Raw genomic sequence first — 18,275 nt, 5'->3', positions numbered from 1 at the left:
TTTTTCATCAGATGCCATCATCTTTGGAGCTTTTTCCATTTGAGATAAAAAGAAAAAAAAAAATACAGCAGGTTTTTGATCGAAAGAAAAATGGAATTAAAACACACCCCAAGCTATTTTGATTGAGCTCCTTTTGTTTTAGAGAAGACAAAAAGTGAACAGTTGTCATCCTCGCAGGCCGGGAATGTGCCGGCTCACAGCTTCGTCCAGAACCTCAGCGAACGGAAAGTTCACGTGATTATTGATCCCGCTGGCTGATGCCGAAAGATTGTGCTTTTGAGAAAATACTGAGAGTAATGTCTCGGGACGCCTCTGTGACGACGTGGTTTCTTGCGACTCATCAGAGAGCGGATGCTGATTTGACTTTGGAGGAGAGGACCTGCCTGAATCTCCTCTTCAGCTCCTGCATGTTGGGAGATTTGGGCCGGGCTAGGTGGAGGCCTCCTCGACGTTTCTCGCCGTTGCCTCCCCCCAACGCCCGGGACACCTGTGCCACGGAGATCACGTGACCCACCAAAAATCAAAACAAACATCGGCGTAGCGTCGGGAGATGAGATCCCACCTCGTGGCACAGCTGCAGGAAGGCTGTGTGGACACCCTCGTGGTTTTCCCTGGCTGAGGCTTCGAAGTAAGCGCCCCCTGCGGGAAGGAGCAGGATTCAAGTCAATGTTTACACCCGCAAATTTTGATCACCGCATTTTCAATACATACTTTACTCATCCAGTGATAGGACAACATCTAGCAAAAATGAGCAGTAGGCGGGTCCCACCTAGAGAGGACGCTAATGTCTCGCCTTCATCCGCCGGCACTTGTCGGGCTCGAAGCAGGTCGCTTTTGTTGCCGATCTGCAGCAGATTACACAGATTAACAGGATTATCAACAGTTCACCTGCAGCAAGTGAAACAATTCCCCATCGGTCAGGGAGGCCAATGACCGCAATTGCCACAAAAATATTTTATTTTAAAGTCGGCTTTTGTAGCGCCTGGTGGCATGACGGCTTGCTAGATTTAGAGATTTCAGTTTATACAGATTTTTTTTTTTTTTATTAACTTAATGATCTGCTGTTACCCACCGCCTAATTTACCTGGCAACAGTGAAATAAGGAGACTTGCTTTTTTTTTTTTTTTTTTTGGTTTGAACTTATTTTTTGGTGTTTTACACATTAGGGTGTAAAAACAAAATGGATTTAAAACAACAGCACCGGGTGACATCCAAACTCGTCACTGACCAGGATGACAGGAATGTTTCCCGAGGGGTGGATGCGTCTGACGTGCTGGTACAGAGGTTGGATGGTGCGATAGCTGCTGTGGTCCGTGATGGAGAAGACCAGCACATAGCCGTCTGCCCAGTAGATGGACCTGCTGGTTGAAAGCTTGTAAGCAGAGTGCTCGCAAAGACAACACGCGTGCCTGACCTGTTGATCTGCTCCTGGCAGTAGAGGCCCTCGGCGTCGTCCTGCGCACAAACAATCATCAAGTGTTTGGGAGTGACAGCGCGGAGGACACGTCTGTGGAGGGTAGGGTAGCAAAATTACAGGAACTTTTCATGGGAATGAATTTATGGAAGGTGACAGAAAGGTAGCGAGTTGGATAAAATGAGCCTGAAGGTGACAGAAAAGCCCTTGTGGTGGCAACAAAGTTACGGACAGTTGTTCATGCCACCAGGAGGGGCTTCCTCAGACCCTCGTTATCTTGGCACCATAGGAAGCAAGCGTCTCCGAGGACCCGCTTTTCATAAACACGCTGCTCTTCTTAAAGTGACGGAGTGCCACAGCCTGCCTGCCCTAGCATCGCATCCTGTCGCTTCACACACACATTCCTGACCTCACTTGGAGATAAGGGAGCAAAAACGGAAACTGGCAAGAAGCTTATCTGCCAAGCGTTGCCAACAATGACCGACGAGAAGCAGGCAGTGTATACCTGCAGGGCCACGCAAGGCGTGTCCTGGATCTGAAGTGACACCTCCTCACCGTCCAGGGTGACCTTTCTGGAGTAGAGCGCTCCTGCAAGGCCAACAAGCAGAGGAGTGAGACAATACTCTCAGTGCAAGGATAAGAAGGAAGAGAAACATGGTGGAATTTACCTGTGTTGGCTTCATAGTCTCCAATAAAGCGTTTTGTCAGAAACCTGACAATGAGAGCTGAAAGAAAAAAAAAAAAAAAAGTGGGAGAGCCAGCTTTTAGAAAACAAGCTGCGTTGACCTACGTGCCACCATTTGTTGTTATCTAGGCCGGAATTTCCCTTTTTAGGACGAGTCTAAAATAAACAGGTTCAAAGTCCCAAGTGGAGGAATGAGGCAAAATGCAAAAAGAAAATACCAATGAAATGCTCATTAGTGGTTAGAATAAGACAGGGGTGTCCAAACCATAGCCAGGTAGTCTTTTGAAGGCTGCCAAATTGCATCAATTATGCTCAGGTCATGTAACTTATGTTTCAAAATAACTAATATGCAGTACTGTGTGGAAAAAACATTTTGACTTCTGCGGTGTGTTTTTATACAGTACAATGCATTTTTTTCTTGTGAATGAAACATGTTTAAAAAATGGATGGCTGGTCAGGATGATTTGCAAAAACAAGTCATTCAAGATAACTTGGGAGCAGAATGACAAACTCGTATGTCAATGCACAACTACATAACGGCTATGGTTTGGTTTAAGCATGCTTCATCAAATAAATTTGAAGACTGTCAATGTCTCGAGAACGAAAGGATGAATGGCACTTGCATCTTTTGCCTTTTCTAGAGGGGGGCTTTGGACACCCCTGTAATAAGATAACTGTAATCCTTGAGGAAGGAATTAATATTATCCTTCCTTTGCCGCACTCGAGCCCGGCTGGGAATTCAAACATGCTCGCTCACCAGTTTTGCCGACGTTGCTGGCCCCCAGCACCACGATCTTCACCGTCTTGTTGGGCACGCAGTCCGGTAGCGGGTACTCGGGGATGGGCACCAGCAGAAAGTTGGCGGAGCCGCTGTTGCTCATGGCTCCGGGTGCAGGGAAGGGGTCGCTCCAGCCAGCAGCATTGACCTCGGCTCCGTGTGGGAAAGAGACCACCCTCCTCCTCCTCCTCCTCCTCCTCTCTTTCCTCTTTTTCCTTCTCCTCCTCCTCCTCCTCACGGCGTCAGCCCAGTATTCCCAGCTGGCCCCTGCGCTCTTATCCCTGGATCTGCTTCTGCTCCAGAGCGACACTTGAGAGCTGCGCCAAACTCATGCGGTAATGCCCCAAAAGCTGGAGAAAAGCGTCAACAGATCTCCAGGCCACTGCGCCTGGAGGCGGGTTTGTTCGCACTGGGCACCGCACTGGGCAGGGAGAAAGACGAAGAAGAAGAGGAGGAGGCAAACTTCATTCACTGGACCGCCCTCCCTGAAAAGTTTTTTTCAAAGCCCATTTGAAGTTGATTCCAGAGGCGGTGCTAAGTGGTGGCCAGGGGTTGTCATACATATTGAAACAAATAAGAAAGACTTGTCACTTGACTACCGCAATAAAACTCTCGTATTTTTTTAATATGTTAAATGCTGCTTGAGCTGACATAGGAAAGAAACCCTGAGAAGTAATTACGATGTGAATAGTCAAGCACGTTTGATTATGAATGGAATGGCTATGACGTGAGTGACGGGAATTGAGGCGTGCCCTGTCCAACGTGACAGTAGTAGTAAAGAAGACAATTGAAATAATAAACATAGACGTAGAATTTTTACATAGACTAGCAGCAGCGGGTTTGCCGTATTGGATGTGGCAGCTCTGCCAAGTAAACCGATCCAATTAAATGGACTGAACTTCAGAATCTAAAAATAAGGTCTGTCAAAGTGTTGAAACATGGTGGTTGCATTCTGTTTTGGCTCAGTTTTTTTTTTATCACTCGAACTGGCTCCTTAGACAATGTGAAAAGAAATATAAACGGTCATTGTTCGCACAAAAGCTTCAAATGTCTACAAGAAAACAAACCCTTAGAAGTCAGAGAAAGCCCACGAGAGCATCTGAACTTGCGTTGGGGTTACTGGGAGGCACAGCAAAAGATGGCACCTATGCCCTGACTTGCAATTAATTTGAAGATTAGTGGTTAATTCTGAACCCGTAGTCATAACCCAGTTTTAGAGGGTGTGAAGAGTTGTGCAACCAGCTTATCCGAGTTTTTGCTCTTTAACTTTCCCTCTCAAATATATTATAAACACAGACACGGACACATTCAATATGGCGGCGACGGGGCCGTACAATGAAGCGCTGAGGGCGAAATCTTGTCTATGTGCATGGTGTGTACGGGGCAAAGTAGCTTTTAAAGCATTGAAGCCTCAAAGCTGTGCAGCCTCTCCCGGAACTGGGCAGCCGCATCGGCTGAACGTTTCACCGTCAGGGTTTGGTCCAACATGGCGGCGCACGGATGGAAATACTGATGACAGTCCGAAAGATCGCCTCGATTTGTACGATGGTGAGGTTTTGGCATTTTGGACTCCGTTATTAGCTGTCGGCGATAGGCAAGTCTCCGCGCTAGCCTACTTGCTAGTCATGCACTACATAATAAAGACACACTTTGAAGGCTTTTAGTTACAACTTTCGCTTTGTATCCATGCCAGAAGCGGCGAGGTCAGTGAATCCCGCAACGCGTTAGGTCCCTTATTTATTTCAGTGAGACGTCATTCTTGCGCTAAAGTTGATTCTTGCCCTTTCCTGACTGATCATATTTGACTGGACATTAGGACGATCATCATTTCCACCTCCTGTCATGTGAGGGAACTTGTAATATTTCCACGCGTTGAGAAGGTGTACGAATTGAGCTTTGGCAACTGCTGATCAACATGTGCTTCACGAGGAGGTCAAAGTTGAAAGTAGAAGAGGAACCAGGAGTGCTTGTGTACAATTAGTTTACATCTGCAGTGAGAAATCGCCCACACCTAATTTAATTTCATTAGTGGAAAAATGATGGCTTGTTTCGAAGAGTGTAGCTCATCTATCTATGCCAATGACGTGCAGTGAGATTCAGAAGAATGAAATTCTCAATGGCAGACTGTACGAACAACCTGTGTTGCGCTTCTTACAAGACAATGATAGCTAAACTCGGAGGGTGTTCTGGAGGAATTGAGCTTTGACTTTAAATAAAGAAGTGATATCGCCCATGGAAAATCCTCACACCGGAGTAAAACTTGATCCTTTATTATATCTTCTCCTGCAATTTTTCCCCTCCACAGGGCGCCAATGCCTCTGCCTTGGAGAAGGAGATTGGACCAGAACAGTTTCCTGTGAATGAGCACTACTTTGGCTTGGTCAACGTCAGTATCGACGGCTTTTGTCTCCATTTTCCAGTGCAATTTGCAGCAACAATCTTCTCTGTCTGTTCCCTAGTTTGGCAACACTTGCTACTGTAACTCGGTGCTGCAGGCTCTCTACTTCTGTCGCCCATTCAGGGAGAAAGTTTTGGCCTACAAGGTAAATCGGGGTACGGTGAGGCTAGCGGAGTTCCGCTCGGGCTCACTTCTCAGACACCTGTTTGCAGGTGCAGCCCCGTCGCAAGGAGTCTCTCCTCACTTGCCTGGCTGACTTGTTCAACAGCATTGCCACACAGAAGAAGAAAGTGGGAGTCATCCCTCCTAAGAAATTCATCTCGCGCCTGAGGAAGGAAAATGGTTGACACCTTTTTATCTCGTGGACTTTGGACTAAAACAGTCTTGACCGTGTGCCATCTTCTCCACGCAGAATTGTTTGACAACTACATGCAGCAAGATGCCCACGAGTTCCTCAACTACCTCCTCAACACCATCGCAGACCTGCTCCAGGAGGAGACGAGCCAGGAGGGGCAGCAGAACGGAAAGTTGGTCCAGAATGGAGGAGCAGGGGGTGGTGAGGTAGTAGTAGTAGGGGGAGGGGGAAGTGGAGAGGGTGAAGGTGAGAAGGAGACGCAGCAGACGTGGGTCCACGAGATCTTCCAAGGAACGCTAACCAACGAGACACGTTGCCTTAATTGCGAAGCGGTGAGCGACACGAAATCACCTTGACTGCACCACCGAGCGCACGTGTGGAAGATGTTGATGATGTCACACTGGTGTTGCAGGTAAGCAGCAAGGATGAAGACTTCCTGGATTTGTCGGTGGACGTGGAGCAGAACACATCCATCACTCACTGCCTCAGGTGACTGACGGGAACCTCTGGGCATTTAGTCCTCCTGCGGGATAAACAGTTGCACTCTCTATTGCACCCGTAGAACAACCCTGACGGAGGAGGGCTGTCAATCGAATATTTTCCAGAATCGATTATTCCAGCAATTAATAAAATAATGTAATAAAATGTCAGTTAATTTTAAGAGGGTGGCAGTAGGAGGATTTGGACAATTTTAAGTTCAAAATGGCTATGCACGATTAACCGATTATCAAAATAGTTATTAATTTTGACATCTTTAACGAGTGGTGGAAAAATAAGAAAAAATAAAAGAAGTAGTCTTAATATTATGCCCGGGTGGTTCTACTGGTACAATGAATTGGCTAATTTACGGACAAAGAGCAGACGAGTACTGAGATCTTAAGCTGGATCTAGAGCCCATGTGACCTTGGCTATGTGGCCGTCTCCTCGCAGGGGCTTCAGCAACACGGAGACTCTGTGCAGCGAGTACAAGTACTACTGCGAGCAGTGCCGCAGCAAACAGGAAGCCCAGAAAAGGTCGGTCGGCTTTTCTTCCTCGGTTGTGGCTTGTGGCGGATTGTTGCGTTAACAGATTTCGTCTACTCAGGATGAGGGTGAAGAAGTTGCCCATGATCCTGGCGCTGCACCTGAAGCGCTTCAAGTACATGGACCAGCTTCACCGCTACACCAAACTGTCCTACCGCGTGGTCTTCCCGTTGGAGCTGCGCCTCTTCAACACGTCGGGAGACGCTACTAACCCGGACCGCATGTACGACCTGGTGGCCGTGGTGGTGCACTGCGGCAGGTGGGGCCCCGATCTCGCCCCCCCCCCCCCCTCCCCCACCCTGCTCTGTTCCTCACTTGTGCCGTGTGTCCCTTGTAGCGGTCCCAATCGAGGACACTACATCACCATCGTCAAGAGCCACGGCTTCTGGCTCCTCTTTGACGACGACATCGTTGAGGTGCGTTGCGTTTAGCCATGATAACTACTTGTGGGAGCGGAAGTTGGTATCTGTGAGGACTCAAGATTGTATACTCCTTCTAGGAAAAAAAACCCTGCCTGTCTTCCAAACATTGGAAAACCATGGTTCTGCTTTTCTGTTGTTCCTGTAGAAAATTGACGCACACGCCATCGAGGAGTTTTACGGCCTGACGTCGGATATTTCCAAAAACTCAGAGTCAGGATACATCCTCTTCTACCAGTCCAGAGACTGAAGCGGTCCGTCGTTGGCATTAACGTAACGGATGATACGAGGGCTGAGCTGTCTTGCCTTTTTTTTTTTTTCTTTTTCTAAGCGGCAGGATTGGTCAAGACCTCCCGGCGGCCTTGAAGAAGACAAACTCGAGCTGCGCCCGAGCTCAACAACTGACATGACTTTTTTGCCGTGTGCATATTCAAATGTGTGAAATGAGCTGGGCGGGTTCGGTTTGGTGAACACGGGCCCCGCGGCCCCTCCCTCCCAGGCGACTCAAAAGAGCTGTGGAGAGAACTTCTAAAGTTTATGTGCGTAATGTCGTCAAAGGGCTTCTGGCACACCGGCAACACGCAGCCGCCAGGAACGTTGCCAAGCGGCAAACTCGGGTCCAAGGCGGCAGTCGCACTTCCTTGCACGACTGCTGCGCTGAACTCCATGGTAAACCCTCGTACATTTTGCTTGACTCTGCTGTTTGCAGCCAGGTCGAGATTGCCAATGAGATTCTCATTTTCCTCACCTGGATAAATAAAGGCTAAATCAATAAACACTCGGCGTATAAACAAACGCTACTCGCACGCTTTTGCGTCATTTGGGGGAAGACTGAAAAGCGCACTGTTTCAATCAAGTCAAACGAAATGATCATTATTTAAATATTAGTGTTGATTTTATTTTGACATCACTCTTCACTAATGACTCCGCGTTTGTTTGTTGTACATGTGAGATTTTATTTTACTTTCTTTTGGGGTCGAGAGTGTGCATGTGTACATACATACAGATATTATCAGAAGCAAAAAATAAATGCTCGCTTGAAATAATAAAGCTAAAGAGCTTAAATTTCCACCTTATGGATAATTATAATCCCGCATCGACTGTACTTTGCCGACTACACTCATGGCGCTTGATTTCTACAAGTGTCAAATGCTGCCCTCTAGTGGCTAAATGGTACTCAATTTGATGAGTGACAAAAAAAAGAAAGACATTTTTGGCTCCAAATGCACAAAGGAGAGAAGAGTTACAGCACTCATTAATCACTACTTATCAGAAAGCAATCTGTACAAACACTGCAGCTCTGCTTACCTTCTGGCTCTCACATGCAATCACGCTGTCGTTTGTAGCCCAAGTCACACAGATGGAGAAACCGGGGGTGGTATTATGTAAATTAGCACCACAGTGACGTCACAATCCACAAACCTGAAAAGTGCTCAGACATTTAGTGACACAACGTTGAATATTACACCTGATGAGACTTTTTGCATGAGACAATTATATTGCCTTGCAACAAAAACAAGCAGAAAAACGCATTGCGGTCATATTTACAGCGGGCATTTTATTGTATTTCACAGATGATAAATTCAACAAAATGGTTTTAGTTCATACAGCTTCTTTTAAAATTCTTTGTGTCACACCCACGCAGCACACAGAGCTGTTTATGAAAAGAACAAAGCCCCCAACCAGCACCAGCACCACCACCATATCACACCAAGGTCTCAGAGCTCGAACCTTTCCCTGTGAAGAAATCCCAGAAGCTGCTCTTGCCTTCCTCGGGGGGCGCCTGCTTCACCCAAACGTTGCCGGCGTCCGCCGGCGGGTGCTGTCGACTGGAGGGGGAGGACACGCGGCACAAGGTGGGCTGGGCCAGACTGAGCAGGTTGTGGTGGGAGTGGAACTGTCGCATGTGGCGGATGGATTTGCCGGGCCGGATTTCTCCTGTTGGTACGCATTAAAGATCTTGACCGCAATTAAAATAGCAATGTCGTCAGCAGAGGCGGAAGGGATGCATACCGTATCGGTTGTCGTGCTGCTTCCTGCTCTGGTTCATCTTGAGCACACTGAGGAAGACCTCGCTACTCAGGCCGCCCTCCAGAGACGAGCGGGGTTCCATCGGGGACAGACTCCCGCTTGAGGCGCCGACGGAGTCCAGAGAGGTTCCCGTGTCCCGGCGGCCGCCCGAGCCGACGTCGCTTTCCTCCGTCACGTTACTACGGGTCAGTCGGGGTTATGGGTGCGTTTACAAGGCGGGCATCAAAAGGATGACTGTCGTCACCTGAGTTTGCGACGGAGCAGATAGTCGATGATGTCGGGGTCAGTCTGGATCAGGCTCACCAGGACTTCTTGTTGGAGTTCGGCCGACACCTATGCACACACGCTGGAATATTTAGAAGGAACACAACCAAGTAGGGTTCGCAATGCTTCATTGAGACGCCTCGTTATCAGTGCGGCACTAATATTATTCCTTCTTTACAGAGGATAAAGATCATAAGCTTCAACAGTAGCATTGTAATTGTAAGCCTCTTTTATGATAAATAATTCACTATTTGATAGAGCTGTGAAAACATCCCAAGTTGAGTCACTTGTATCTCAAGGCAACCCTGATGTATATTCCGGCTAAAAGTGAATCACCATGAAAAGTTTCCTGTAGTTCTGCATAAGCACCAGCGTGACGTTGATGATGGCCGTGCTGTCCTCGATGCCAACGGCCTGCGGACCGGCGTCTCCTCCTCGTTCCCTTTGAAGCAGGTTCGGCCCAAAGATGACCGCCAAATTGGCGGCCGTCATCTTGTTACCGGGGATCTGGGCAGGGCAGAGAGGCACTCAGAAGGTCAAAGGTTGACTTGATATGGGTCCAATAACAAAGTCTGTGTACTCTGTAAGAACCCACACCGACCTCCTCATCGTTGGTGCCGACGCTGTCCTGGGCGAAGCTGTGCACAGTGTGCAGGAAAGTGAGGAGGCGCAGCAGCGTGTCACAGTTGCAGGGAGGCAGCAGGTAGAGCAGATGCTGCAGGTAGTGGAGTTGCTCCGCTCCTCTGAGGACTGGCCCGCAGCCACCGAAACAAAAATCAGGTGGAAACGATTGATGGACTTCCAAAAAAAATCTATCCTGGCAACAGCGGCAGACTTCCACTGCGCAGTTGTCATGCGTGCGTACGGTTAGCGTGCAGGAAGGCGGGGTACAGCTCTCTGGTGAGAAGAGGGTCCGGCATGTCCCTCAGAAACTCTTTGAGCAAGGCAGCCACGTCGTGCACGCTGTGCTCCTCGTCCAGCTGAATGTCCACGCCTGCGTCAAAGTCTTCTCTCAGCTGCGGGGCGGCAACGACGGAATGTAAACGTTGTATGCATTTATCACCGCGCTCATCACGAAGTGCGCTCACCTGGCGCACCCTCTTCTTGGAGCTCCCGACTCGGAAAATGCCCACGGTCTGAAGACCTAAAGGGACGGAAAAAGGAGAATCAGGCGTGCCCGTGGGACGCGGCACAAAGACGGGAGGACGGCTGCCTCACCGTGGGACTCGATGTGGCCGCAACAGCGCTCCAGTACTCGAGGCACTTGGGGGTAGACCGGGTTGAGGCTCAGCTTGCTTTGGCTCCTGCACTCGGATGAGCCGCCGCTGCCACTCTTCTTTGGCTCCAGCTCCGCCGGATGGGATAGCTGCAGCGCCTCCAGCAAGCGGGACTGACTCTCCACCAGGTCGGAGATGGAGTCCACGGAGAGGCCGCCCTGCGACGGGACCGTTTGGGTTATGTTCCATAAAATTGATCTGACGACGACCTAAAGTTAGTTCAGTTTTTTTTTTTTTTTTTGTCAATTATTTGATCACCAAGTTTGGATTCTTCCAATTTGCTTGCTTGCTGCCTCAATTCAGTTTTTGTAGATTACAATGACTGAAGTGTTACCCGTCTCTGTCCTCGCCCAACGGAGTCCAAAATGCAGTGCGGCGGCGCCGGCGCAACCGATTTTGCGGGCACGTTCCCCGAGAGCAGTTGGCGCTTCTCGGCCCTGAAGCGCAAGACGCTGGCCTCCAGCTCCAAGCAGTCACGTCGACTCTCCTTCATGGCATCCTGACGCCGCTTGAAGGCCCGGTCGTTGGCGATGACCTGCGACAGCGGGATGCCGAATGCCTTGGGGGCAGATTCTGAGAAATAACAAGTGCTGTTCTGTTAGGACAGACCAAACTGAACAATTGAGGATGGTGCACCCCGATGTGCCTAAAATGTGCCTAAAAACCAAATCCAATCTCATAGTCAGCCAGAAGAGGGCGCTAGCAGGCGTTCATGTGCTTTTCTAAGCCAGGTAACCCATGGAGGCCTGCTTTGGCAGAGCTTGGCTCTAAGCTCCTCGCTGACCCCGACGCACGCTGCCCGACTTTAGGCCACGTTTGCTGGCATCCGACAACAATGGCCGCTGATCCGCTTGTTTGGTAACATCCTTGACATCTTGTGGCCACTGACAGTTCTTTACTGGGTTTGGTGCAGATGGATGCAAATTTGGATCTAGGTTTGACTCAAGTTGTTCAATATTTTGGTGGCGGGGTATCTGTTTTTTAATTTCTTTTGTTTTCCACTAAAACTTAAAATAGCCTGATGCGATCAAGAATAGAAAAAGCTTCATAACGTCGAAGACACCAAATGCTCATTCCCAAATCCAAATGATAAGAACCAATTTTACTTTTTGTGATTTGGCCAAAATTTGAGAAAAAAAAAAAGAAAATCATTCCTTTTTTTTTGTTGTTTTTCCGCAAGATAATAAAAGGAGACAAATGTTGAGTCAGCCTTACAACTGATAGCTTGCCTATTTAAAATGGAAAAAAACAAAGGATACTTTGTATTATCATTGTACATCTTCATTCTATTTTGGCCACTTTAAAGCTGCGTCAAGGATTTGAAGGCAGGAAAACACCAGCTTCCGTGGTTATTAATTGCGCCACGGAGGATGCTTGACGGCTGCGAGAAGACGGGCGGAGCCAGCAGGAGCGGGGCCAGCTCCCGATGTTCCGGGTTCTCATTAACAGGGTTAGCCTTCAGCTAAGTCTAAGTGGGAGCAGGTGCTGCGTCTTTAAAGATCTGCACCACCGTTCGTTGACCTTCTTTAGAATTTATATATACTTTTTGGGTAAATAATGCAAAACACTATTTCATGGTATTTAAAATTGTATACTGGAGCAGGGGTGCTCACACTTTTGCAGCTTGGCAGCTAATTTTAAAATGACCAAGTCACAAAGATCTAACCAGTACATATTGAACATTTACACCATTATTATTATTATTTATAGTCTTATGTATATTATTATTATTATTACTTCAACAAGGTGAAAAAGCAAATATCCTCCTGTCCAAAATGAGTTCATTCATTTTTTGCTCACGAGCTACACATCCAACATTTTCAACCATTCATCCCCATCTTTTTTTTGTCATTGCGTATGTGCATTCAACTCACCACGCTCTTTTTTTTCCTTGGAAAACGAGTCAAACTTCCTGCGCAGTGATTTTCGGCGTTTGCGTATTTCTGCGAAGGAACAAATACGATTTATTCTCACATGTTCTCGACACACAGGTGCATGTTTGCTATTAAAACAACTTTGGATATAAATGATGTGTTAGCAGGTCATTAAATGTTGTGCAAATCGAATGACGCTGTTGTGTGGCCTCACAAATTGGGCCTGGGTGTTCTTTTCCTGAAGTGTGGAACAGGAAGCCCACAAAAAGGACACAGGAGCATGAGAACGAGCAAATACGAGAAAATGTCTCTCAAAGCGATGACAGAGAATTCCACGGAGCTCGCCAGCGACTAAATACGTCTGGCGACATTCAACAGAGCAACCCTCAAAATGTTAGCGAAGGACAACAGGAAGGGGTGGGGGTGGGGGGTGGGCGACAGATGTGACCCAACGTGCTCACCTCAGGGGAGAAACAGAGCGGGAAGATTCCCACACTTGCTTGAGGGGGTGGAGGAAAAAAAAAAAACAAAAAAAAAAACACCAACCCGTGTCCAAGAATAAAAAAAATAAATAAAAAATCAAAATACACTTCATGCCATTCTCAAAACAATTACGCAGAATGAAAAGTTAGTTTATGGTCCTGTACTGTATATAGATTTGATTGATGAATTGATTGACATGTGACAACCATGCAAATGTTGCTAGCCAGCCAGCAGCCCGTTTGAAAGCTGAACACTGCTCAGAAGTTAATTGCCCTGAGAAAGCTTGCGAGACGAGGCTAAGAAAAGCAGCTTACAGTCTCGCCGGACACATAAACACACGAGTGCAATGCCTGTGGTTTCCGCGTCTTACGTTTGAACGATCCAAAGTTGAAAGCACACGATGGTCCTCGCGCTTTTGACAACACCGGCGGATAGAAGAGAAAGCGTTTACGATGACTTAAGAACTTGCCGTGCCTCATTTGAAGCTGCCGGTGACATTTTGAACATCTGGAAGCAAGTTTGGATGAGGAACTGGGCCGCGGCCCAAAATCATGGCATGTTTGCAACTCAGAGAGCTCCAAATCACTGACGCTGAGAACCTTGATTAGCTCGACTCGACTTGATTTATAGAGGCCTTGATCAACATGCTTAACAAATTGCTGGCTTGTTTCCTTCAGTGATGTCATGGAGGATAAAGTCAACAAAGTCACTGATTGAGAAAATAAATTTGAAGATCTCAACTTTATTATTCTTGCAAATGACAGTTGAATGCTTCATGTGCATTAAGTTTTATAAATAGCAATGCTAATTTTGTTTTAGCCTGTCTATGGGGTTTTGAATCACATGTTAGCATTAAGCTAGCACCATTTTTTTATACAAGACTATTCTCTTTTGTGTTAGGGTTAGTTTTACAGTGTACCTTAACTGGGGTGATGAATCAGGTATTCTCTGTTCATTTTATAATTTCAACTAGTTATTCTGGAACACATTTACAATGTGTTCAAAACTTACGGGAGGGCTAAAACTTGTTTTTCGAGTCTTTACACTGGATATTTCAAGCTCTGGTCCTCGACGGCCGCTATCCGGCACATTTAGATTTTCCCATCCTCCAAGGAACCTGATTCAAATGTTCAGGACAAAACTTGGTAACCCTTGCCCTGGAATGCATCCCACGCCAAAGTTTGGTCTTCACGTCATTGACATAAGAAATGACAAGATTGTTCATTTTTACTCTCGAGATAAAGCGACAAAGGTCCCTTGCTTTCCCTGTCCAAAGTTTTCCCTTTTTGTTCCATCGTCTCCCTCCAAGTTCTCGCAAGCGTCTCCCCATCAATCAGCCCGCTTTGCCTTGTAGTTCTCGCGCTCTGCTCGTCATAAATCCGAGCGCCTTCCAAAGCCACACTTGGCCAATGACAACAAGAATGCCTCCATGTACCTCTGGGAATGCTGATCTTGAAGTGGAGCTCCCTCTGGTCCAGGTGGAACAGGGCCACTTGCTGCAGTCTGGCTCGCTCCACTTCCGACAGGTTCTGGATGGCCGCGGGCTGGAGACGCACGCTCTGACCCAACATGTTGGCCCACGTGAGGCCCCCCTGGCCAGACGCAAAAACACACGTGACATGTGGAGTGGAAACATGAAGCTCCCTCATCTGGCAAGATTTAGCGCAAAAAAGGTTGTCTGCCGCCGCCAAGTTCGGGCACACGGATGGGCCCGCTGGCTATTATATTGTCAGGAACAGGACATGGGATCAAAACAATGTGGAATTTTCCGCCACGTGATTGATGAACGGGCGTACGATAGAAATGTGGATCTTGCTTTTCTAATCACTTTGTAGTGAGAATACGGTTGTGTGCCAAGAGGCTAAACTGAAACGTTACCAGTCTTGGAAGGAGGTCAAAGTGTCAAATAATCCCTAATAAGGCAATTGTATTGTGGAAAAAACATGTCCTGAACATTTTCAAGTCTGAATGCGGAAGGAGGTAAAATTCTAACAATTTGTGCAAACTATTCATCAACGCAAATGTTCAAGTTGAAATGAATCCAAAATGATGGGGAAAAGGGATGTCAACATGTTAAATAGCTTATCATTTGCTAACTTGACTGTAAAATTTGAGGAATTTGAGGAGTGTGATGGTTAGGAATGTCAAATAGCATGAATGCTTTAAACATTTTTATCTTGAGGATGATTCAGTGCAAATTGCGATGAGGCGGCCAAAGGCTGATAGCGTCTGTCATGTCAGAAAAACAACAACAACGTGAGGCCCACTTGCTTATTCCTTGGATAAACAACTAGTGGAGAGCAAAAAAAGTCTACGATGCCCTGGAGGTTTTGCTGCTCCATTTGGGAATCACAATGTGACCAGCCGACGGAGCAACGACAGGCGCACGACGAGTTCATCCGCACATTGTGATGTCCCTTGCACACTTTTTTTTTTTTTTAAAGTAACAATGTGATTCTACCACCAGTTTCAGCGTCAATATATTCAAAGGTGAATTTAACTTTCACTCGGAGTAAAAAGACAATTTTGAAGACAATAAACAAGCAAACTGTCAAGGTACAAATACCTGGTTTGTCCGTCTGGTTGGAAAATTCTCAAAATGTGTCCCGAGGCCCCCCTTCGCGTTCGCTATCTGGACCCCATTGAGGCGAGTGGCACCGTCTGACTCCAAGCACAGCGTGAGTAAAGCGAGGGGGTTGGGGAGGGAGGTCCAGAGAAAGGAGTTAGATTACAACAAGAAGAGGAGGAGGAGGACAAGTTGCGACTTCCACGAGCTGCACAACATAAACATGGGGAGGGGTGTGGTGGCTCATGTTGGAGCTCTGAAGATCAATGTTGAGAGAGAGAGGAGGAAATTGGACGCAGTGTGTGGTGCATGTGTGTGTGTCTGTGTGTGTGTGGGAGGGGGGGTGTTCAGGTGAGTGCCAAGAGGAGGAGGATTAAAACGTTGGATTAAAAAGGACGCAGGCACAGACGCTGAAGATGAGTGCAGACGTGACAGAGCAAAGCATCATGGGTGGCTGCGCGTGCGTGCGTGCGTGCGTGCTAGCAAGCGTGCACACGCGCGCACGTGTGCTGACTCAGTCTTAAAAAAAAAAAAAAAGAAAAAACAGGATGGATGAGACCGACACGCGCGCGCGTGCGAGACACTTTCTTGGACAACACTGCCCTCTATTGGCCGAAGAGCGCTCATGAGATAGCGCGTGTGTTGAACATGCACAAGGGTGTGATGTCATTCAAAATAATAGAAACCGCTGCCTATCCGTCCCAGTGCGCTTTCAGAAGGATAATAAAAAGGAAACTGCAAAAACATTGAGAGGGTAATATTAGCATTGACCACTGGGGGGAGCTAAAGGGGGAAGGGCAGGGGCAGAGCAACACCAGCGGAACTAATTGTTTTCCTGACTTATTGACATGATTTCCCTACTTTTCAAATGAGCTTGGGCAGGAAATGCCGACGGTGAAAAGGAGATGGGGAACTAGGATACGGACGGTCACTCACTTCTCAACTGCCTCCGTTCTCTAAACAGGACGTTCACGCCCACGGCCAGGGCTGCACTGGCCGTCAGAACCTGGTGGGTCAACATATTTTGGGACTGTTTGAACTTTATTTAATCGTTTTCCTGAATCTATTTGTCTGCAAGAAATAATTCAGAGGGAGCAACCCGTTACAATATAGACACAAAACACAGCCAACATCAGTGCAGGGGCGGAGCTATGTGGTGGCCAGGGATGGTCAGGGTGTTTGATTTTTTAATTATTATTTTTTTAATTGAATATGCTACTGCTCGTTGGAGTAGAAGTTGTCTGAAGGTATTTACTAATGACCTGAATAATACGTGATTTTCATGAGGTGTTAGCACTAAACTAATCTAATATGCAATTCTACATTTGGTTAAATAATGTTTTTTTTTTTTGTTATGTGTGTCAGTTTGACAGTAAACTCCAAGGAGTGACAAATCAAGCACACTTGGCTTCTTTTTTGGAGGTGGAGAACTATGTCAATCCCAATTAGAACACAAACGTTTCTCTCGTCCACCCGAAACCTCAGTGAACCCGATACAAAGCGGCACCGGAGAACAGGCGGTGTTGACGTCTTATCTCTGACTGAATTGATCCATCGTTCCAAGACACGTCATTACTTTTAGGCTTACCGCAAACACGCCCAGCAAATCCACAAACACCACACAGTGAGAAATAAGTGGACCCTTGATTTGACTTTTTTTTCGAAGTCACAATTTCACTCGCAGAAAACACCAGGAATTAGCCAGCTCCATCTGGGCTTTGATTATGATAAGACTCATATACTTTTGGGGAAACATGCTAGAATCTTTCGTCCAATCAGAGTTCAGCTTTTGTATTGCCATGTCAATTCAATCTGCCTGTGGTCTTTCCAAATAGTATTCCTGACCTTCGAAACAAACGATATTAGCAACGGTGCAGTTTCCTTCGCCAATTACAGTTCCTATTTATCCTCACAGGGTCAGAGCACTGACCCACAACGACGTCTCCGATTGGTCGATCACAGCACAACTTGCTGCAACTTACTTTGATTACAAAACACATTTGTAGCAATCTGGATGCCCGTAATAAATCAGCATCCGCCGACCTGAGCATCTTGTGAGTGTGAAGTTGACGATGCTAACCTCATGGTAGAAGTGCATGTCGGATGGCGCTCGGCAGAATCCCGAAGGCCAGGATGCCAGCTGCTCGGGTCCATCCGGCGAGAGCGTCACTCGGGTGCCTCGTCCGATGCTTCCGCTCATCAATAGGAGAATGGAAGCTGCTTGTGCTGCTGCTGCCACATTTTCTTCTCATTCCATCTTTTTCTTCAGCTGCTTCCCCTCACATGACGAGCCCTTCCCCGGTCCAGCTACCAGGGTCACTTTCATCTGTGGCGAGATACGCCGCACGTCACTTCATGATTCTTCCCTTCTCCTCCTCTGGGGCTCTTTCCTGAAAGAAATCAAGCAGCACACACGCCAAGCCGCATGCCACCCAGCCTGTAGTTGTCAGTCCTTCCTGTGTGTGTGTGTGTGTTGTGTGTAGATAGCATGCCGTGCTTTGCGCTGTCAGAAACAGGAAGTGTGCAGCTTGCTTGTTTGGCCCTGATGAGCCATCTCCTGTGTGTATGCACACGGGTGAGAAAGGACACGTCAGTAACTCAAAGCTTGGGCAGGTTCTTTGAGCATTTTTTTTTCAATATTTCTATTTGATAGAATCGTTGAAACTACTAGAACAACAAGAAGCTGTTACATGTTACTACTAGTGAGG

The 18,275-nt window shown here is 47.2% G+C and overlaps 3 protein-coding genes across 5 annotated transcripts; 1 reads left to right on the top strand and 2 right to left on the bottom strand.

The window, feature by feature from the left end:
- Positions 1-116: 116 nt before the first annotated feature.
- rasl11a (RAS-like, family 11, member A) lies at positions 117-3,341 on the bottom strand. 2 transcript variants are annotated; one of them, XM_049736882.1, is made up of 8 exons: positions 2,857-3,341; positions 2,083-2,139; positions 1,920-2,002; positions 1,415-1,455; positions 1,229-1,358; positions 770-845; positions 563-639; positions 117-487 (listed from the first exon to the last, which is right to left on the bottom strand). In XM_049736882.1, exons 1-8 carry the CDS (start codon positions 2,978-2,980, stop codon positions 341-343), a joined length of 735 nt encoding a protein of 244 aa, XP_049592839.1. In that variant the 5' UTR covers positions 2,981-3,341; the 3' UTR covers positions 117-340. The 2 variants fall into 2 exon arrangements, with proteins under 2 accessions (XP_049592839.1, XP_049592846.1); XM_049736889.1 differs by having other exon boundaries at positions 1,415-1,507; positions 2,857-3,006.
- A 915-nt stretch (positions 3,342-4,256) lies between these two features.
- usp12b (ubiquitin specific peptidase 12b) lies at positions 4,257-8,122 on the top strand. The gene is made up of 10 exons (XM_049735818.1): positions 4,257-4,425; positions 5,183-5,263; positions 5,337-5,420; positions 5,488-5,617; positions 5,688-5,962; positions 6,043-6,119; positions 6,561-6,644; positions 6,715-6,912; positions 6,991-7,069; positions 7,221-8,122. The coding sequence occupies exons 1-10, from the start codon at positions 4,378-4,380 to the stop codon at positions 7,320-7,322; spliced, it is 1,158 nt and encodes a 385-aa protein (XP_049591775.1). The 5' UTR covers positions 4,257-4,377; the 3' UTR covers positions 7,323-8,122.
- A 488-nt stretch (positions 8,123-8,610) lies between these two features.
- On the bottom strand, positions 8,611-18,032 carry arhgap36 (Rho GTPase activating protein 36). Of its 2 annotated transcripts, XM_049735800.2 has the most exons (14): positions 17,648-18,032; positions 16,504-16,573; positions 15,568-15,662; positions 14,437-14,593; positions 12,519-12,587; positions 10,979-11,217; positions 10,586-10,802; positions 10,456-10,511; positions 10,233-10,383; positions 9,969-10,117; positions 9,704-9,874; positions 9,348-9,436; positions 9,086-9,282; positions 8,611-9,010 (listed from the first exon to the last, which is right to left on the bottom strand). In XM_049735800.2, exons 1-14 carry the CDS (start codon positions 17,765-17,767, stop codon positions 8,778-8,780), a joined length of 2,013 nt encoding a protein of 670 aa, XP_049591757.1. In that variant the 5' UTR covers positions 17,768-18,032; the 3' UTR covers positions 8,611-8,777. The 2 variants fall into 2 exon arrangements, with proteins under 2 accessions (XP_049591757.1, XP_049591766.1); XM_049735809.2 differs by lacking the exons at positions 15,568-15,662; positions 16,504-16,573.
- Between the last annotated feature and the right edge of the window lie 243 nt (positions 18,033-18,275).

The sequence above is a fragment of the Syngnathus scovelli genome, chromosome 1 (assembly GCF_024217435.2).
Source record: "Syngnathus scovelli strain Florida chromosome 1, RoL_Ssco_1.2, whole genome shotgun sequence".
Classification (NCBI taxonomy): domain Eukaryota; kingdom Metazoa; phylum Chordata; class Actinopteri; order Syngnathiformes; family Syngnathidae; genus Syngnathus; species Syngnathus scovelli.
This window is presented reverse-complemented; position numbering and strand designations above follow the sequence as displayed.